General features: G+C 41.6%; 1 protein-coding gene across 2 annotated transcripts in view; it reads right to left on the bottom strand.

Annotated features, from left to right (window-relative positions):
* Positions 1-23,130, bottom strand: part of SLC4A4 (solute carrier family 4 member 4) — a 308,892-nt gene that overhangs the window by 274,735 nt on the left and 11,027 nt on the right. For both annotated transcript variants that reach the window (XM_068974914.1, XM_068974915.1), the window contains exon 2: positions 11,368-11,547. In XM_068974914.1, coding sequence (XP_068831015.1) covers positions 11,368-11,547 — 180 coding nt within the window. The remainder of the gene's footprint in view (positions 1-11,367; positions 11,548-23,130) is intronic.

The following is a 23,130-nucleotide window of genomic DNA, read 5'->3' as shown; positions in this document are numbered from 1 at the left end:
AAGATCCTGATGTTTATCCCATTACATTCATCACTTAGGTGTTCTTACAAATATCAGAAAGAATCAGAAAACAATAGAATAAAAGGAACCTAAAGAGAATGTGGCATACACATTTTCCAGTCCATTTGACAGCGGAAAAAAAAAATCTATAAACCTTCCAAGTTTGGTTTAAGCAAGCAAATAACTCAGGAAAAGTTTCCTTTAGCCACACACTTCTCATGTACTTTAGAAAACTTTGATTAGCATTTGATCTAAATGAGTGGCCAGTGGAATACCAGTTATCTACCTTCAGTTCTTATTAACCATAGTAACTTTTGTTCAAAATCTATATTTAAGAATTGGAGGAACAAGGGAGAATATTAGCCATCTCTGGGTGTGGACATCAATAAAAAAATAATCCAAAAATCTCTCTGAAATTTTCTGCTTGTTTGTTTCCTTGGTTTTTGTTCATTTGGGGAATTCAGCAGTTTCACAAGAAATAACAAAGCAGAGTCAAAGAACTGACCTAGGATTTTATAAGCTGTTCATGCATGCATTCTGGATACTAGACGAATCTGCAGCGAATTTCTAGTTACAAAAATTGCTATTCCCATGACTTGGTAACAGAAATCAGCCTATTTTTTTCTGAAAACAACTTCAGTTTTGAACAAACACAGCCAGCTATACAGTCGGCGTGTTTCCTGTAAATCTGCGTCCAGAAGTCACATTTTCCATTACACCTAAGTTATTCCTTCCCAAAACCTCGTAAATGAAGCAGAATCAACTAAATGTAATTTCTCTGTGGCCTCTGTGTTAAAATTTTGGTAACTGACAAAGGATAATTTTAATACAGATTGCTGGAACACAGTAACACCACTACCAAAAGTAACTCCTAAGGGTACTGAGTACACTCTGCCTTTTTTTTTTTTTTTAAAGGAATTTGGCTTAATTGGCAAATAGCAAAAGAATAAAAAATTTCAGGGACATTCTTGTTTCAAAACCATTACATCATAATTCTGAGAAGGATGTACAAAGGTCACCTAAGTTCATCTCTGCAGCAACACAGATTAATCTGTTTATCCATGATAAACATACATAAACAATTCTTAAAATTCTCCATGTAAGACACTCCACAAACAGCCTTGGTGACATAAACTGATTAACGAATCTCACTATCATAAGTAACCTCTTTTATATACTATCCTCACTCAGCAAAGTGAAATATATACCCCAAATAGTATTATGCAGAGGGAAGCTTACTCCAACTTAACATGCTAATACAGTTCTTTAGTGAAATGCCATCTTAAATAACATTTTGCATTCTTGCACTGACATGCATATCTTCACACATTTTAATATTTTCTCATGAGAAAATGTATATGCAGGGTAGCACTTTTTATTTGTTTTGAAAATATGAACAATTTATTTTTTTACGTGCTAATTAGTCATTTTAAAGCAAAGTTGCAGAACTATACAGCATGAGTAAAAATACTTTTCCTGGCCTTCTCTCTTTTTGTGTCACTATTGTTCAACTCACTCTACTGCACAATTCCAGTGATTTCTATTTTAATCACATTTGAATAAGATTTAGGTTGGGAAAAATAGCGTTTTTTTAAACTAAGGTAGTTGTTAATATTAAACTTTTCAGTTTTTATTTTTGCAGACAGAGCAGAATATTTTAACCGAATTGATCATTTCTGGACATTTTATTTGTATACCCACTCAAAGGATATGCTACTTCAAAACATGACTCAAATTAAATATGAGATATTGCTCCTGCCAGTGGGGCTCTAATGATATCGTTGGAGAGACGACACACACCTGAATTAAAGAAGTGAATCAATACTCAAACCACCTCAGATCTAAGTATCAGAACATGTAACATACTTGTAAAATAATGTAAAATACTTGCCACAGGAGTTCAAAAACTGGGCAAGTCATTATGTGCTGGTATAAATGCTCTCTTTAAGACCTGCAGAAGCAGAGTAAACCTACAATTTTCACTGAACTACTTAAAATATTGAAGACAGCAGAGGAAGCTCCATTACAGTCTCAATCTCTTTTTAAATGTCTAAGGAGCCCAAGTTAGGAAACTGTTTTCAGTAATGAGGAGCATTGAAGGGTTTATTATTATTATTATTACTATTTGTTTAATTAAGGAGAGATAAGACAAAACTGAGAGCTTAGCAATCTGGAAACCTTGTCAGAAATAACTCCCTTCTATTTCAAGTTAGACCCTAAAGGCAGAAAATCCAAAGAAGATAATGCCTTAGGAATGCAAAGGAAAAGGCAGACACAAGAGACACTTTGATGGAAAACCAACAGGACTCAGTGAGTGGCTGTCTACGGAAGAAGAAGAATACTTAAGAGTCAAAGATAACGAAGATTTTGATTATATAGGTAACAAAGATGACAGGGACTCCACGCTCACCACACCTCTACAGAAACGTGCTGAAAAGTCAAGTAACACTCCCCATCCATGGGAAAGTTATTAAAAGAACCCAACATTCCTGCTTCCAGATTGTGGTCGTGGAAGAATTCCAGAGAATTTATTTATAGAGTATACCCATGGTCCCCTATGGTCCCTCATAGCGATTTCTGCATTAACAGTTCAAGTCCATAAAGTCCAGAATCTAAATCCTTGGAATTAAGAACCCATAGAGTCCTTCAAGAACCTTTTATATGAGACATTTCCTAAACAGAATTACCATTTCAAGAAGATTCCTACCGATATCTTCCTTTTTTTAATCACACATATACTCACAAATACGCTCACACCCTCAAGATTCCTATCTTATAACCTTGAACCCAAACCACAGGATGTGTCGTGCCTTCTGCTGAGGAGCTAATACCTGTGACCCACAGTCATTTATATCCTCTTCACTTCATTAAAGTATACTTCACATCTGACATTCCACACGGGGCTCTGGTTTTCTCCCATTTTCCACCCCAAGTCACAGTCTCTTTTTAGCCTGCGTACCCCAGCCCCTGGAACACAGTGGAACCCTCTGAGGCCTCCAAAACTCATGAGTCACTATAAATAGCAACAACATCAACTCTCCCATGACACACGTAAACGCACTATTCATAACATCTCATGGCATGATAAAATGGAATAACTATTGTTAACAGAACAGTCAGAGGCTACAAGCAATGACACTCTTCCATAGCGTGAAGGACTGCCACTTGGAGGCAGCATCAAGGTGACTTCAAGTAAATCGCATTTCCAAAACACCAGGCTCCCTATGAGGTTTACATAGTTAACCAGTGAAAGAAGGTGGAAGCACCATGACACAGCCCTCCTGTACTCATCAGCCTCACAGAGGAAGAATCAGCAATTATGTGTACCACACAAAACACAACATTGTTGAGCCTGCCTCGTGCCACCAAAAACACAAGTATGCCAAACATTTTCCTCTCTGCACAGCACCGCCTTCAAGTTGCTGACTCGTCCCACCCAACTGCCCTTCTTAGCCAGATTAATTTCACTGAGAAACACAAAGAAAGAGGCAGAAAAGAGATCCTTCTCAGAAAAGAAGGGACAGCCCATTTGCCTGCAGGGGCTCAGAAGCGAAATTCCAACTACTGGCTGAATTCAAGGACATGCTTGGTAATAAGCAGTCACTTGCTCTACTGGCTGTCTTTCATACAAAATAGGAGCATGATCAGTATCACTTCTGCCTGGTGAACATCTTGTTTCCTTGGTTCTTTCATGCTGTGCAGCATCAGGCTGCACCACCAGCAAGTTATTAATAAGAGACTGAATTTAAGTTAGAGCTCCTGAAGATTGCCATTGAGATCCAGGAGTCAAGCTAGTCAAGCCAAAGCCAAGGAAAAGCTAGTGGGCACTGATAGCACAAAAGGCAGAAGAGCTTAAATCTCTGCAGTTTTAGTCTGACGCTTTGGCATTTAGTCTGACGCTGTGTACAGTGGATGGGAAAAGATGAGCTTGAAGAAAGTGTTCAGAAGAACTCAAAATAATAATTGCTAACCAGATACACCGCTCATTTAACACTCAGAGCACTATGGATTAACTTCTATCATTATTCCCTTTACAGGAGAGGAAAGTGGAGTACTGAGAGCTTAAGCATCTTGCCCAGTTCACGCTGCTGGTATGAGCTGGAATTCGAACTGTCTAGCTCAAATGTGCTCCTAACTGCTGTGACCCCCTGCCTTTTCACTAAAATTCCATCACAAGTGACCCTTCTGAAAAGGCCAACTTTTAGGTTTTCAATTATTTTTTAATACAAAAAGCCTTTGTTTCAGACCTAAAGATAAAGGACATCCTCCTATGTATATAGGATGAAAAATAGAGAAGAGGATGAAAAAGACAGTGTATTTCCTTTGTGTTTTATTTCTTAACAGGGATAGAATCTACTCCTTTCATGCACACTTCAGACTTCCTTCTCTCCTGCATACTGGTTCATTGGGGGGATATGCAAATGGCTCACAGAAAATTGTAAGAATCTTAGATATCGGTATTCGAGGCCTTGCCTGAAAACATGTAAGAATCAAGGAAAAAGTAGAAATGCACCCAGAAGAATGAAGTCAGGTCGGGGGAGGGCATAGGGATGTATGCGCTGGGAAAAGGGGAAGTCAAATGACAAAATCCCAAATAATCTTGGCTCTTATGCAAAGGTACTCTGTTCATTTCCCTGGAAGCACCAAGCAAAAGCAGCTGCCCATTTCTCTGCTTCAGTTTCCTGGCTATAACTGGATCACCCATGGGCATCCATTGTTCCAGGCTCACAGAACAATGCTCACTAGCATAAATCCATCAGTTCTGGTACTCATCCAAAGAACTAAAAAAGAATACCACACGACTGAATGAACGTCTGTTGCGCATACCTAGTGACAGGATCCCACCATGAGCAAGACATATGTGTGAGAGGCAGTTAGCACCTCCCAGCACTGAGGCATGTGCGAGCTTGTCAAGAGATAGATTACACATCAGACCGAAATGCTGAACAGAATGTTCTGCTTGTAGCTCTGTTTGCTAACATCTTATACATCTTCAGAGTCTCTGCAGTCACAGAGAGGCCTGTGAGTCCCCCACGAGCACCCCAGGACATTAACAAAATGCAAAGTGCAGAGGTCACTCCATCGATGGTAGGAGTTTAGCTCACCTAGGACCACCTCCCCATTCAGAATGGGCAACCCTCAGAGGACGGCAGTTGCTAACTTAGGGCGAAAAAAAGTGCACAGTGGGGGAGGCAAAGGGTTATTTTTAAGAAAGAGCACAATCGAGCTTTTCTCTCCACCACCCACTCCACACCACCTCCTCGCTCCCTTGTCTCTCCTCCTGCCTGCTCTTCCACTTCACTTGTCTTTCCCAGCCTCCCGCCCCATTGCTCGTGTCCCCCACTTCTCACACGCATTTTCTTCTCTGTGTCCCAAGGTGGGACACAGGCTCAAACGCCACACTGAGAAAAACAGCTGTGCGAGGCCTCAGAGCTGCTGCTGAGCTTGGGGGTAGGAAGAGGAAGACAGGGACAAAGAAGCTGGCTACCTTCCTCCTCAAAGCTCCCAATGCCTAAGATTCAAAACACGCATCCACTTTTTAGAAGCCCTCTCTTGACACCAGAGCCACAGGAAAGAGAAAAAAGCTTCTGTGTTATAAGCTAAATGAACCCATTAATTATGTCATCTTCCCAATGTGCCTGAATACTGGAAGATATTTGGCTTATGTCTTATTACAAATGTCCTTTACTATTTGTCCTATGCCTCCTTAATATGGTTTCCAAAGCTGAGTCACCTGAGCTCTTGTGTGGACTAGTGAGCATTTTTAAATGTAAGTGATAAATCCACGAGCTCTGTGGATTGATTTCTTCCAACAACTATGGGTGACAAGCAGCTCAACACCCTTGGGAGTCATGTGCCTAGATCAAAGTAGTGCTTCAGCAATAGTTGAAATAATGAGGCAGTTTCCAAAGTGGAATAATTAAAAATCAAGGCCAACTTTAACATGGCAAGAGAAAAAGGCAGAGCAGGAAAGATCATGTATGAGGATTACAAACAAGAAAATCACCTGGATCTTTATAAAGTGGAAAAGAGTGAGACCAGTAGAAGCAATACCTATGTCTTCCTCTGTGGCAATTCATCAACTCAACTGCTCTTCAATAAGCATCTATTAAGCAAAGAATAGCAAGAAGAGATAAGAAAGACTTCAGCGATCAATGCAAAGAAATAGAGGAAAACAACACAATGGGAAAGACTAGAGATCTCTTCAAGAAAATTAGAGATACCAAGGGAACATTTCATGCAAAGATGGGGTCGATAAAGGACAGATATGGTATGGACCTAACAGAAGCAGAAGATATTAAGAAGGGGTGGCAAGAATACATGGAAGAACTGTACAAAAAAGATCTTCACGACCCAGATAATAATGATGATGTGATCATCTAGAGCCAGACATCCTGGAATGTGAAGTCAAGTGGGCCTTAGAAAGCATTGCTATGAACAAAGCTAGTGGAGGTGATGGAATTCCAGTTGAGCTCTTTCAAATCCTGAAAGATGATGCTGTGAAAGTGCTGCACTCAACATGCCAGCAAATTTGGAAAACTCAGCAGTGGCCACACGACTGGAAAAGGTCAGTTTTCATTCCAATCCCAAAGAAAGGCAATGCAAAAGAATGTTCAAACTACCACACAATTGCACTCATCTCACACGCTAGTAAAGTAATGCTCAAAATTCTCCAAGCCAGGCTTCAGCAATACATGAACCGTGAACTCCCTGACGTTCAAGCTGGTTTTAGAAAAGGCAGAGGAATCAGAGATCAAATTGCCAACATCTGCTGGATCATGGAAAAAGCAAGAGAGTTCCGGAAGAACATCTAATTCTCCTTTATTGGCTATGCCAAAGCCTTTGACTGTGTGGATCACAATAAACTGTGGAAAATTCTGAAAGAGATGGGAATACCAGACCACCTGACCTGCCTCTTGAGAAATCTGTATGCAGGTCAGGAAGCAACAGTTAGAACTGGACATGGAACAACAGACTGGTTCCAAACAGGAAAAGGAGAACATCAAGGCTGTATATTGTCACCCTGCTTATTTAACTTATATGCAGAATACATCATGAGAAACGCTGGACTGGAAGAAACACAAGCTGGAGTCAAGATTGCTGGGAGAAATATCAATAACCTCAGATATGCAGATGACACCACCCTTATGGCAGAAAGTGAAGAGGAACTAAAAAGCCTCTTGATGAAAGTGAAAGAGGAGAGTGAAAAAGTTGGCTTAAAGCTCAACATTCAGAAAACTAAGATCATGGCATCCAGTCCCATCACTTCATGGGAAATAGATGGGGAAACAGTGGAAACAGTGTCAGACTTTATTTTTGGGGGCTCCAAAATCACTGCAGATGGTGACTGCAGCCATGAAATTAAAAGATGCTTACTCCTTGGAAGAAAAGTTATGACCAACCTAGACAGTATACTCAAAAGCAGAGACATTACTTTGCCAACGAAGGTCCGTCTAGTCAAGGCTATGGTTTTTCCTGTGGTCATGTATGGATGTGAGAGCTGGACTATAAAGAAGGCTGAGCGCCAAAGAATTGATGCTTTTGAACTGTGGTGTTGGAGAAGACTCTTGAGAGTCCCTTGGACTGCAAGGAGATCCAACCAGTCCATTCTGAAGGAGATCAACCCTGGGATTTCTTTGGAAAGAATGATGCTAAAGCTGAAGCTCCAGTACTTTGGCCACCTCATGGGAAGAGTTGACTCATTTGAAAAGACTCTGATGCTGGGAGGAATTGGGGGCAGGAGGAGAAGGGGACGACAGAGGATGAGATGGCTGGATGGCATCACGGACTCGATGGACCTGAGTCTGAGTGAACTGCGGGAGATGGTGATGGACAGGGAGGCCTGGCGTGCTGCAATTCGTGGGGTCGCAAAGAGTCGGACATGACTGAGCGACTGAACTGAACTGAACTGAAGCGTATACATTGGGCTTCCTAGGTGACACTAATAGTAAAGAACCCACCTACCAACACTGGAGACCTAAGAACCTCAGGTTCGATCCCTGGGTCGGGAAGATCCCCTGGGGAAGGGCATGACAACCCACTCCATACTCTTGCCTAGAGAATTCCATGGACAGAGGAGCCTGGTGGGCTCCAGTCCATAGGGTCGCAGAGAGTCAGACATGACTGAATTGACTTAGCACGCGCACACACACACATACTATGTACCAGGCACTGTGCTAGGTGCCAGAGATACCGTAGGAGAAGAAGACAAACCTGATCCAAGCTCTCAGGGAGCTTATGCTGTCCCATCAGCACAAGACAAAACTGTAGGGTTTTTTTACTAACAGCAGGTTAGTAAACTCCTGAAGTGAAACATGTATTATGAAGGAAAGAGATGAGAACTGTGGAAGAGCAACACTGGAGAAGCTATTAACACATCAGATAGAATAGCAGGGCAAAGCATCTCTCTCTGAAGAGACAATGCTTTGAAGCCGGAACATAAAGGCAGAGAAAAGCTAACCAGAACAAGACTGAGGGACCATTCCAGAAAGACAGTATTGCACAAGCAAAGGTCCTGAGGCAGAAAAGGTTTGGACACCACTGAAAAATCCGTGTGGCTGAATTACAGTGAACAAGGAGCAAGTAATCCAAAGGACTCTGGTGGGACACAGTGGGCCCTGAGGCTTGACCGGGATTTCATTCTAAAGAGGGAATGGTGTGACCCAATTTGCACTTTGTGATAATCACTACTCCCTCTGTGTGGGAAAAGATGTGAAACGCAGAGGCAGTTCCAGTTGTCTTAAGCAAGAGAGTAGGATTCCCTGGATCAGAATATAGCAGTCAACATCAAAAAACAATAGATTCAGATGTATTTCAGATGCAGAACCAACAAAAGTTATTGACATGTTGCAGATGAGGGTGACAGGAAGGAGAAAATCAGAGATGATTCTCATTAAGGGGCTCTATTTCCAGGTGGGTTTTTTCAGTAGTGACAAGCACCTCCTGATATAATGCCAGCTCCATGCAAGAATCTGGTCCAGGGGGCCTGGCATGCCTGTAGACATAAGTTACTTAAAAACCACAGATTTAAGAACAAGAGAAACTATTGTCTTCACATTGGCTCCAGAGCCCTATAGGTTCCTGTAAATCACAGGCTTAAATGTCCCTTTTCATCTGAGTGCAACGATTTTTAAGTAGAATTGCACCAGATAAACCAGCTACCAACCCATCTAGTCTCCATGATAAGCAGTGGAGAAAATACAGTAATTTCTTTGAGGATCTTCATGTCATGTTGGATGATTCATATCAAATATGTCACAGGCATATGATAGCATAATTTACTGACTAGCAGAAAATAACTAACTGTAAAATACAAATTTATTGATCATTTCTTTGTCATCATTGTCCTTAACAATGATGTCTCCATAGGATCGCTTCAGAAACCAAATATACAACGCAATCCAGTCCTCTCCAAGGAGGAGACCTCTAAGGGTAAAGAGCAGGAAGTGCCTTCTGTCCTCTACATGCTCCACTCAAAGTGGTCTCCAGAGGCCACAGGAAGTCACAGCATTCCAGGGAAGACAGAGATTCAGCCTCAGTGCCTTTCTGACCTGTTCATCCCTATTACCTACTTGAGTATTACTGGCATAGTTTCCACTGCCTTTCCTAAAAAGCTATTACATAATGATCATCTCAAAATCCTGTGGCCCATTTGTGTAGGTGAGCATCTCTTTCCCTTTTAGTATTTATAGAGATGATGCACTCTTGTTCTTAAATCGCAGAATGAGAGATGATAAGACAGACAGACACAGACACAGACACACAGACACACACAGACACACACACACACACACACACACTGGAGACAGCACCTCTGATTCTGGCTCAGGTCTTACCAAAACAGATAGCAAATCGAGATAAACTAGTAATGTATTTGGAAAGGAATGTTATCTTTCGTTCCTCCAGACTATTAACTGTGACCTTTTCTGTCTGCATTTCAAGGACTTTGCTTGAAACAGACCCCATTTTTTTTAGTCAACATACAAACAATGCCTTTCAGAAAGGCTCTCCCCCAGAGTTCCAGTGAAAAGCATGGAACTCCTGCCTCCTGTCCTCTGGTCCCATGTAAGTCTTACATTTACTCCAACACTTTAAACTTTTAATTCAGTGGTCCATCTCCAAACTGTCCTCAAAATATTCCTCTTTAATTCAGTGGTCCAGCTGATGGCTCCTCTCCACATAAGTACCCTTCTACCTCCTAAGCCACCTGCTCAGCTCCAGTAGAGAGACTATAAAAAAAATTCACAGATTCGCATCACTACACTTCACACCCTCATATTTAACTCTGTAAACTCACTTTCAACAGTTCTGAGCTATTAATTCTAATTTAGCCTCTCATCACCTACGAAGACTGAATTGGATCTTTATCTCTGCCACCCATGATGGATTTTATTGCAAGTTCTGGATTTCTGCAACTGCAGCAAAGAGAGGAAGAACTGGGCTGAGCGCGCCAACATGAAAAGCTGTCACTATGCAACTCATGTTGGGGAATCTTCCCAAACTGGCATATGTTTCTGCTGCTTTTCGCTTCTACTGCATATATTTGTTCTCACTCCAGCCACAAAGCTGCCCAGATAGCCCAACGTTCTCCACATCAAAAGAAACCAAAGCAACAGACACATAAACCCAAAAACACATCAATCCGCTTGAATCCAAGGATGTGGTTTGACCTCCTGCTATTCTGTGCCAAGTAACACCTCTATCCAAAGTCTGATGATGGCTAATAGTTTCAACATTTTCAGAACTGCGTCACTCTCAATGACCCTCTGATTTTGGGGATGTTTTCCCACTATTCTTTTTTAAATCAACCTGGCTAAATGTAACCTATAATCCTATAAATGTCATGTAAATATATATGCATGTATATGAGGAGGGCATGACAACCCAGTCCAGTATTCTTCCCTGGAGAATCCCCATGGACAGAGGAGCCTGGAGGGCTACAGTCTGTGGGGATGCAAAGAATTGGACAAAACTGAGTGGCTAAGGACAGCACAGTACGTGTGTGTGTATATATATACACACACACATACATAAAAATTTCTTGAAAAATTTCCCAGTTACTGCTGATAACTTCAGTTAAATATCACCTATAATACTCTGTCCTACTTCACTAATGGAAACACAAAATGCCAAACGCCTAAACACTGTCAGATCTCTTCTGACCAGCTCAGAATTTTACCAGGTCTCCTCCTAGACCAACCTACAGGGACAAGAAAAGCATCACCTCCAGAGACATTATGCTTTAGAGGCGAGCATCCCAGCATCACTGCACCCCTCCCCATTCACCCTAAGATCTTCAAGCGTGTCTTTCCCAAGGCCAGGGGAGGGAGGCAGGGAGGGAGGCACCAGCACCCAGGGGGAACTCACTGAGAGGCTTCAGGATGCTGCTGCTGGACTCATCTGCATTCTCCACATCTGACTTGTCAGAATAGTTCTCAGAGATTCTCTCCTTTTCCTTCTTTTCTCGATGGCCTGTCTTTCTCTTGTGGCGTCTCCTTCTCCGGTAGCTCTTTGGCACATGGACCCCAATGTAGATGGTGTGGTGGCCTGAGGAAGGAACACAAATCACCAGTCATTTCAAACCACAGTCTCAGCTACATAGAAATCACACAAGACCCAGAGGTCAGGGAAAAAAAAAAAAAAGTCCATAAATTCAACATTACCATTTCACATTTGACAAACTGGAAAACTAAAACTGCCTTCCAATTTTCATTGAACTAGATTGTAATTCAACCTGCTGGCTGGTACCAGGATTCAGTGAGGGTGTGCTCTAATTCTATCCAGATAGACTCTTTATTTTTAAGCAATTCAAAGAATACTGAACTAGAAATCAGGAATCCTTGATTCTGGTCAAACCTCTGCCATCAGTGAGCTATCTGACCTTGAGCAGGTAACTTAATCATTCTGGGCCTCAATTTCTTCATTTATATAATGAAGGTCTTAAACTGGGTAATCCTTAAGAGTCCTCTCCAGTGCCAACTTTCCTGGAGCCTATGATTATACTGAATAGAGTGATGAAAAAGGAGTTATTGGAAAAAGGGTGAAAAAGACCTAACTCAAAGTTCAAAAAGTCATTCTGCGGGTATAAGGTTTTACACTAAAACTTTTTTTACCCAATCAGCAGAATAGAGACTTAGAACTGGGACAAACTAAGAAAAAAATGAGACATACTTAGAGAGAAAATTTTAGAAATACTCAAATGTTCACACTAGGAAACAGCTAAAATGAATGTCAGCTACAGTGCCATTCTCATTTTTCTTTTTTCGTTTGCAAAAGTGTCTAAAAACTGGTTGTTGCTGTGATAAAAATAAACCCAGCCCAGTAAAGATTGCCTTGAAGAGAAGGGCATGAGGAAAAGAGATTGTGAAATGCTTTTAGTTCTCGAGATGGAAGGAACTGCAATACTGACAAATGGTATTATTTTTACAAAATCTGATAAGACAGAGAAAAAAAAAAAGGAACTCAAAGTTCTACATCTTTTTTTCCATTGGAAAACTTTTACTTTCACTTTATACGCGGTCTAACTTCTGAATGTGGGAACCACCATTTCGGAAGTAATGTGAAAACTTCTTTTCTTTTTAAATTGCAAAACAGATGAGATTATCTAGGGATTTCCTCCACATTCTGGAATTATTCCTTAATGACCACTGTATAGCACCAAAGACAATAAATATCACACACTCACATGCAAGACACATACATGCAAATGTCTGATGAAAATACCATGAATTCCTTTCCACTGTCACTCACCAGGCATATCTAAAAACACTAATTCACAGGGGTGTTCCCTTAAACTGGAAGGACTAAAACAATTATATCAAGAAAGATGTTCCAATCAAGAATGCAGAACCCCATGTGAATGAATAAGCAGTCAAAAAAAAAAAAATCTGATACTTGGAATGAAGTCTGAAACATATAAAACATGAAGTCCCTGCCCCCAACACATACAAAGACACACAAATACCCAGGCACACACACCAACTCAGCTATTGAAAAGCACAGTGAAAATCCCCCCACAGAATGTGGTGCCAATGAGAAATTTATCATCTCCAACCATTAACAAGCAAATTGTTCTCATGGGAAAGCTATATTATACTAGGAAGTAGGAAATGTCTAAAAAACAATGTGAATTAAGAAACAGTGTCAATTGTTTCCTGCGCTCCAGTTACTGAGGGAGTCCTGAAGCTTTATCTCAAGTCACACAATATATGTAAGCAAAGCATCCAGTTTCTTTGGTAAATCAAACACTGAAAGCTTGGTTGCCTTGGGTCGGGAAATAAAAAAACATCATGAAAAATGTTAAGAAGTCAAAGAAAAAAATTTAACCTGTCACATTAACTATTTTCTTATTAAAAAATAGTAACTAAGCAAAAAGAAAAAAAATAGTAATTAAACTGCAAGAGTCAAAAGGATGTTATATGTAAAGATTTTTTTTAAATATCTTTAGCCAAATCTGTATAGTGTATTTGCTAGATCATTTAAAAGACAGTTTGTGTGCATGCTAAGTCACTTCAGTCATGTCCCATTCTTTGTGATCTTATAGACGACTGTAGCCCACCAGGCTCCTCTGTCCATGGAATTCTCCAGGCAAGAACACTGGAATGGGTTGCCAGGCCTTACTCCAGGGGATCTTCCAGACCCAGGGATCGAACCCACATCTCTCATGTCTCCTGCATTGGCAGGCAGGCTCTTTACCACTAGCGCCACCCGGGACGCCCAAAAGACAGTTTATATGGGCTGATAAGATTTGAAGGTAAGATTTCTAGCTATCAAGTGTTGGTGTCAATTCAACAAAAGGATCAGCGTGATGCAGACAGTGAGCTTTCAAAGCCCGGGAGAGAAATGCACCTCACCCTCCGGAACCTAACTGGAGTTGTCATCACCACAAAAATGGTGCCATTTTATTTACACTGCAATCCTAGGCCTCATGGCTGCCTTATGAATTAGATTCAGCTGATCCCCATCTCCTCCAGCTCCTCCTTCAGACACTCCATCCAACCACAAGTGGGGGACACATGCTGCCCCATGGAGCCCAAGTACCAACCACAAAAGTGGTTCCTTTTAAGATATTTCCAATTTCAGACATTTTTATCAGCTTTATTAAGGTACAGTTCTTCACATGCCATAAAATTCACTCATTTTAAGAGTTTATCTTTCTACTTTAATCTCTGACATGTCTGAGATTTTTCTGGAATAAAAACTAGTATTTTATAAAGTAAAAGAAAAGAAAAAGAGAGTATATATTGAATGATTTTTAGCTTATTTACAGAGAGTTGTGCAACTATCGCCATAATCCAATTTCAGAACCTGGCTACCAATCAACAAAGATCCCCCATGCTCATCCACAATCACTCTCTATTCCCACTCCCATCCCTTACTACCCCTCAGGCATCTTTTATGCTGTCAGTGATGGGCTCCGAGAAGCTACAATTCTCTGGTACCCACATGCTATGAACTTTTGTGGGACCCCTTACAGCAGAGCAGAACAGAACATGCTTTGGGTAAGGAAGCTCTCTCCTTCCAAGAGTGGTCAGAGGGAAGCATCACTGACCTGAGTAATTCAAAAGCAAAGCATCAGGAAACTCAAACAGGGGCTCTGTATCAACCAAAACGGGTGGGATGGCGAGGGAGATGAGAAGGAGTTTCAAAAGGGAGAGGATATGTGTATACCTATGGCTGAGTCATGTTGAAGTTTGACAGAAAACAGCAAAATTCTTCAATAAGAAATTCAGCAATTATCCTTCAATAAAAAATAAATAATTTCTTTTAAAAAAGGCAAAGCATCCTCCTTTTCCTCTCAGACATTACTAGTAACTAAATTTTCCTTTTCTGTCTTCGTTCAGATAAAGGAAAAGGCATAGAGTCCCAAGGTTAAACAAACCTTCAGGACCTAAGGAACAGTGTCTGTGTTTCAGGAGTTGCTTCTCAACCTCTTTTCATTTCAGCTTCTTTGGCCACAGGAGAGGAAGGCAGCATCACTTTGGTGAGTAGGGGAAAGGCACGCTTTCTCAAAATGATGACCAAATATTTTATAAGCTGTATATGCTAAGTACCAAACATACCAAAAGTAAAGTGAGCTGGAAGGAAAGCATTCTTACCACCCCCACAAAATACCTGTCTTTAGGGTCAATAGAAGCAGTGTTACTGATTTTTTTTAATGCTATTACTAATAAGAATATCATGGTGAAGGTGAAGTCGCTCAGTCGTGTCCGGCTCTTTGCGACCCCGTAGACTGTAATCTACTAGGCTTCTCTGTCCATGGGATTCTCCAGGCAAGAATACTGGAGTGGATTGCCATTTCCTTTTCCAGGGGTCTTCCCGACCCAGGGATCGAACCCAGGTCTCCCGCATTGGAGGCAGACGCTTTAACCTCTGAGCCACCAGGGAAGAACATCATAGTTGATCTCAATATTTATTTTCATTAAAATATCTTTACCTGTTTCAGAGATATGCCATGAAGACCGAAGGCTATTTTTAAAATTACAACTCACCAAATGACAGCAAGCTCTTAGGAAAGCCATAGAGGTGGAGGATATAGTATTATTTTCAGTGTAAAATGAAAAGGGGAAACTTGATAGACAAGCCTTCCAATTCAGCAAAAGTCTACAAAACAGTAAGATGCTCGGAGAATCAGAGATAGTTAACTGTTTAACTTACGAGGGAATACGTTTTAGGCTCAAAAGAAAAAAATTCTCCCCCAGTGAGTGAAAGTCTCTCAGTCATGTCCAACTCTTTGCAACCCCATGGTACAGTCCATGGAATTCTCCAGGCCAGGATACTGGAGTGGGTAGCCTTTCCTTTCTCCAGGGATCTTCTCTAGGGACCGACCCAGGGATCGAAATCAGGTCTCTCGCATTGCAGGCGGCTTCTTTACCAGCTGAGCCACCAGGGAAGCCCAAGAATACTGGAGTGGATACCCTATCCCTTCTCTGGCGGATCTTCCCGACCCAGCAATTGAACTGGGATCTCTGGCATTGCAGGCGGATTCTTTACCAGTTGAGCTACCAAATGTCAGTAAAGACTGCTTCCAAAGATAACGTAAAAAGAAGGAGCAAAAAAATTTATTAGCTATAATTCATAAGGAAACGGCGATTGGTTTAAATGTTATTAAAATAAAGGTTACATTCTTGCTACTCAAAATTTTGTAGAATAAAACTACTGGAATCTTCATTTGACAGTGTTCACTTAGGTGTGAGTCAAAGGGCATTCAGTCCTAGATTTGGCAGGGCCTCAGTAGCATGTGTTCAAATAAATACCCTGCATACCTTTCTGTGACAGATGGTGCAAGTTCTCAACAAACTCTAAATATCTTGAGAATATCTTACAATCCAACCACAGCAAGTACTCTTGGGAAGAAAACATAGCTTTTCTGGTTATCTCTGGCCTTTGGAAATTATCACCAGGTGATCCGTGTTTCTTCCCACCTTCACATGCTCCACCTCAGGGGAGAGCAGAAGCCCTCCGATGCTCTCATGTCCACTTCTCCCAGTTCCTAAAATATTTCTACACTAATGGCATTGAGAGTTGCTATTGTGATTTGAGGCCACCAGAGAACTCTTACACTTAGTAACTGTAGTCATTTAAGGGAAAGAGGCTTCCACAGATACCCACTTCACTACCAAAGATGATTTAGGACTTTGAAGAACAAAACCCATCAAGTGAGTCAAGCTAAAATTTCTGTAGAGAACTGAGTGGTTAGCAATATATGCCTCTCTATGCAACACAGATCATTAGCTCCTTTAAGAAATGTGAATGAGTGAGTGAATCAAAGTCGCTCAGTCATGCCAATGCTTTGCGACTCCATGAACTATCCAGTCCACGGAGTTCTCCAGGCCAGAATACTGGAGCGGGTAGCCTTTCCCTTCTCCAGGGGATCTTCCCAACCCAGGGATCAAACCCAGATCTCCCACAATGCAGGCAGATTCTTTACCAGCTGAGTCACCAGGAAAGCCCTCAGGAAACATGGTTCTTTGTTTATATACATGCAGATGACAGAAGCCACTTATGGAATTCTCACAAAGGTGCCAGGTTGTGCTAGGTCTCCTCTTTCCATTCCCTCATCCCATCCTCACCACTGCACGAATTAAGTGAACGACAGAGGATGAGATGTTAGATAGCATCACCGGCTCAATGGACATGAATTTGAGCAAACTCTGAGTGACCGTGGAGGACAGAGGAGCCCAGCAGGTACAGTCCATGGGGTAGCAAAGATTTGGACACGACTTAGTGACTGAACAACAACATCGCCATTGTACAGGCAAAGAAACCAAGGTTCAGGGAAGTCAAGGATATTGTCACCAGCTAACTCATAAAATACTACAAAAAAGGGACTTTCCTGATTGTCCAATGGTTAAGACTCTGAGCTCCCAATGCAGGGAGCCGAGGTTCGACCTCTGGTCGGAGAACTAAGATCCCACATGCCGCAAAGCATGAACAAAAAAAAAAAAAATCAATTAAAAAAAGATATTAATCTCTTTTTAAAAATCCCTCAGAAATATCTCCCAGGTCTCAACATTAAAAATAGTGAGTGCTTCATCACTGCTTTGGTGGTGCTTTGTCTATTTTTAAGGGGCTTTTTTGTGATAGACACTATATTTGTACTATCTTACAACTGATGTTTCCTTCCTCATGTTGACAGCTAGAAATAGAAGAGACAAATCTCAGGCCAACCTGCAATGGGTAGACAGTTTTGTGACATGCATTCTAAATACTAACCTCACTCTTTCAACTTTTCAATGGTTACTTCAGTTCGGGTTGAAATTTTTTAGAATAAGGCAGCATATAAATATTTTTTAAAACCTGAGATGTCAGTACCAGGGGTAGAGGCTGAGGGTGGCTGTCAGGGAATGTAGATTTCTAGCCAGAGAGTTGATGGGTCCTTGGTGGTCCTTTAAGTACATCGAAATCTACAAGTCTAAATCTTTGTCCAGAAATCTACCTTCCCCCAAGGCCACCCTAGCCCCAGCCAGCCCCAGGCTCCTACAGAACATCACTAATTAAATTCTGAGGGATGTCCCCAATTTTATTTTTCTACATTGTTCCTGTTTCTATCATCAATGGGAGTTCTGTTCTCTCTGGTTCAAAACAAAGATTCTACAACACTTGGGACTTTACATCGTTCTTTCAGAACTAATCAGCAATATTCCCCAAGCATAAGTTAAATGCTGCCTTTCTTGGCTTATCTAAAGAAACCTGGTCTTATGCCAAGGTGCATGAAACTTGTTGTAGCTATTGCCAAGAAGGATATAGGGGAAGGAGACAAATTAAAGAGAGATTTATTATTTCTTTTTAATTATGAAAAGAAAAATGTTGGAAAAGGAGGTAGAGACCCTGGATGTGGGATAGACTGTCTAAAAGATGCTGGAAAGACTTTATTTCTTGTACTAAAATGCATCTCAAAGGTATTTCGGAAGTGCATGCATAAGAAACCTTACAGAGAATCATAGTACCAAGTCCAGATGCCAGAGAGGTTGTGTAATTCTCACTTTATATAATAAGAAACAGATCAATCTGTCTAATCCTAAACACTTTAATAAAGGAAATAGAAGTAACTCATTAGTGCTTTTCCCACAGACCCATAAGAGTGTCCGGAACCAGTTCTATTAAGATATAATCAATGCAACATTGCTAATTTACTTCGCCATAAATACCAGTTCATGAAAAGAAAAACTCACTTTGAAAGGAATGTTACAATTTTGCATTTAACAGGGGGTAAGTCAGCCCCTTTGGTTAGATGTTTGCTTGACAGTCCACAAAACAGATCCCACTACACAAGAAAAGGGATCATTTCTATTCTTCTATTTTGGATAGGGCCAACTTTTCACACAGAAAAAATAATAATAATAATGCACATGTTTCTTAAAAGTTTATTGCATGCTACATATGTCATTTATTTACAGGCCATTCTGAGTGCTGATTAGTAATCTATTTTAATATTAATGCTACCAATTACACTTAGGAGCAGGCATGCAAGCAAATAAGTAGTAAAAGTGATGAAAAACAGGGAAATACTTTTCTCCCCACTGAATGACATGGGACTTTCGTTCACTGAAAACCTCCCAGAAATTCTTAAGGCAACTTAAGGTACCCCAAGCAAGACTGATAAGAAATCTCAGCTTGTTACCTGGTATTTACTGAGCAGAGTACTTTTAATATTTAATATTTGATGATGAAAATGATAACAATCTCGAGGCAAAACAAACAGCACAAGAAAAAGGTCTCAAAGTGGAGTTGAGCTTATGCTAACTTAGCTAAACTCTTGTCCTAAAGAACAAGCTAAAGCTCAGAAAACTTTTGCACTTGCTTTACAAGGGCTCATTTTTAGCAAAGTAGTTCTAATCATAGTTTTTAGGTAGGTAGGCTACAGTCCATGGGGTTGCAGAGTCAGGCAAAACTGAGCAACTAAGCACAGCACAGCAAAGGTGAGGAACCTATGACCACACACTGAAGTGATACTTTCATTACAGCTTCCATTGCTAATAGCTGATATGGGCTTCCCTGGTGGCTCAGAGGTTAAAGCATCTGCCTGGAATGCGGAAGACCTGGGTTCAATCCCTGGGCTGGGATGATGACAGAGGCTAAAACTGACCAGCACTGTATAAAATCTGAATCAGTGCAAATTTTTAAAGAAATACAGCTTTCTTATATTTAATGATCATCCATTATTTGAAAATATCTAGGCCACAACGACAACTTAAAGGCACTACGGGAGCCAACCTTGATGAGTAAACAGGACTAAAAATCATGTTATCTTTTATAAACTGTAGCTCCTGAAGTGCTTCACAATCTCTAAAAAACTGCTTGTCCAAAGTAATTTTAACTCTGCTCTAGCAAAACCTCTTTTGGCACTAGTGGTAAGGAATCTGCCTGCCAACCCAGGGGATGTAAAAGACTAGGTAGGGTTCAATCCCTAGGTGGGGAAGATGTCCTGGAGAAGAGAATGGCAACCCACTCCAGTATTCTTGCCTGGAGAATCCCATGGACAGAGGAGCTTTGTGGGCTATACAGTCGATGGGGTCACAAAGAGTCAGACATGACAGAAGCTACTTAGCACACACGCACATAGTTTTAAAGTAGAATCGATATTTATACCTATATCTATATATATTCATGGGTTTTCCTGGTGGCTCAGACAATAAAGAATCCACCTGCAATGCGGGAGACCTGAGTTCGACCCCCGGATTGGGAAGATCCCCTGGAGAAGGGAACGGCTACCCACTCCAGTATTCTTACCTAGAGAATTTCATGGACAGAGGAGCTTGGGGGGCTACAGTCCATGGGGTGGCAAAGAGTCAGACACAACTGAGCAGCTAACATTTTTTAACACATTTATATTGAGATGTGTGTGTGTGTATATATACATATATATATATATATACACAATATATATACAATATAATATATACAGTCTCTACATAGAGGGATAGAGAGCTAAATATCATTTTTATGGACAAGCCAAATCCAATATGTCAATAAAATATCCTCCATTGTGTATAGTGCACAAAGATGCACAGTAAATGCTGTTCTTCTCTCTCCCTCCTATTTCCAAAGGGGGGAAAAAAAGCCCCATTTCTCTTCCTTCCCACCCACTTTGAGCTCTGACAATAACTTGTGAACACCCTCTGTTCTCCAGAGAAGGTACTCCAGAACACTCCCCCAGAGTACTCCCCCTGGGCAAGACAAAAGAACCAACTTTAGATCAAGGCTCCTGGAGAAGAAAATGGCAACCCACTCCAGTATTCTTGCCTGGAAAAATCCCCTGGACAGAGGAGCCTGATGGGCTACAATCATGAGGTCGCAAAGAGTCAGACACGACTGAGCGACTTCACTTTCACTTTTAGATCAAGGCTAACTCACCCTTCAGTTAGCTGTCTAGTCATTATGCTGAGTTTAACTGTGGCGCAGAGGCAACACCTTCCATAACCCCAGTCTGCCCTACCCCTGCCAGGAGCCAGCATCAGGTCATCACCATCCTGCTGCGGGAGGGTCTCCCCAGAGCTTTCACACTGTGGGTGCCAAGCCCCAGGGATCAGGTCTGTCATCCTTTTTACTTGAAAGCACAGAGGAGAGTGGATTCAAAAGGTCTGGAAGGTCAGAGCCAGCCAGGGCAGTGCAAAGAGGAGCCACCTAACAGGAGGAGATGAACCCTTGACTCCCTCCTGACATCCCAGAACTTTGAAAGAGCTGGAGAATTTTAATGTGCAATACACATGCAGTCAGACAAAATCCACCTGTGAGCCAAACGCAGAGAACTGACAGTTTCCATTATCTCTCTTGTGGTCACCATTTGCATAACTGAATGGCAAGTAGGGCTGGAAGAGAGAAAACAAAGGCTAATCCAATGGTCATTGATAACCGGATTTACAATTGCAGCCAGAGAGGCAGCTTAGACAGACACATAAATGCACACATTCACACTCTCATTCTAACCGCATTGTCCGTCTGCGACTCTATTCTGGCTTCCCTTTTAGCACTAGCCTAAGCCCTGCTGGGCAATAGGAAGAGTAGACTTAGTCACTATAGACAGATAATCCACTATACAGTCAATGCACTCCCAGCTAATCAGGTATCAAACACCTAATATTAGTTCACATAATTCCCTCTTCTCACACACCTGTACATAGGTAAATGAGATTTGGATCATGCAGCTGGGGGGAGTGCCGGGGGAGCAGGTTGGAGGGGGCTAAAACAATGACCAAGAAGGAGAGAAAGTGCTACGAATGACTCAAACTAGCATCAGTTCAGTTCAGTCGCTCAGTCGTGCCTGACTCTTTGCGACCCCATGAATCGCAGCACGCCAGGCCTCCCTGTCCATCACCATCTCCCAGAGTTCACTCAGACTCACATCCATCGAGTCAGTGATGCCATCCAGCCATCTCATCCTCTGTCGTCCCCTTCTCCTCCTGCCCCCAATCCCTCCCAGCATCAGAGTCTTTTCCAATGAGTCAACTCTTCACATGTGGTGGCTAAAGTACTGGAGTTTCAGCTTTAGCATCATTCCTTCCAAAGAACACCCAGGGCTGTTCTCCTTTAGAATGGACTGGTTGGATCTCCTTGCAGTCCAAGGGACTCTCAAGAGTCTTCTCCAACACCACAGTTGGAGAAGAACATCATCATGACTATGACTATGATTTTCCACATGCACCCAGGAAAAGAAGACAGCATTCACTGACAGCAGCACATAATCACACTTTCAGAACTGAAATGACCTTAAATATCACCTGATTAAACGTTTTCATGTACCAATGAACCAAGTAAAGCCAAATAGCTAATGATGTACAGGCTGGGACTCTTGGAGCTCCTGGTTAAAAAGGTTTCCTTTCTTACTTCCCCACTACCATGGTACTACACTCCACCCTATCCTCTATATTCCATCGTCTGCAAAATATAGCCAAGTGGGGACAAAACAGATTAACCTTTTCAAGTTAGCAAATACAAAAGAGGACAAAACAGGCTCAGGAATTCTCTGAAAAATGTGTCTTATAATCACAGAATGGCAAGTTTAAATCTACCACCCTTAGCTCTGTAAACTGCCCCAGAATATGAAGACACCTGTCCTCCCATGAGCACCTGAGGTCGTGCAGCCACAGGTCACGGGCGTGTGCCTTCTTTCCCTTGCACCTTTTCACAAGCTCTCCCAACACTTTTTATCCTGCACTCAGTTCTTCCTATTCCCTGCTCTTCCAGGCTCTCCTTCCAGCCCTCAAGATGCAAAGGGACCAGATCTCAAGCACACATTTTGGAAGGAGCACTGTCCTGGTAAAGTTAAGAAGTCTGGCTCCTTGTCCTAGTGTTCCAAATTACCATCAGCGTTACTGCAAGCAAATCACTTTACCTGCTCAAAGGCTTGTCTCTCCATCTGTAAGGTGAGAACGCTAAGCTACATTATCTCGTAGATGCTTTTGAGCTCTAAACGTTCTGTAATAATTCTAAGGATTTTAATTGGTTAAGTATAAAGAAGCACAGAAGCGAAAGGCTAAAAGGTTTTCTACTATATCTCAAAGTCCCTCCACAACTACTTACGATGGTAGTTTTCTCTTTGGGCCTTCTTCAATCTCCTCTGATTTGACTCTTTCCTGACAATGCCACCTAGACTGCTAAAAGCCACCAATCACCCTTTCCTGCTAAATT

The sequence above is a fragment of the Capricornis sumatraensis genome, chromosome 7 (assembly GCF_032405125.1).
Source record: "Capricornis sumatraensis isolate serow.1 chromosome 7, serow.2, whole genome shotgun sequence".
Lineage (NCBI taxonomy): Eukaryota > Metazoa > Chordata > Mammalia > Artiodactyla > Bovidae > Capricornis > Capricornis sumatraensis.
Note: the sequence above shows the minus strand (reverse complement) of the source record. Positions and strands in the feature narration are given on the sequence as shown.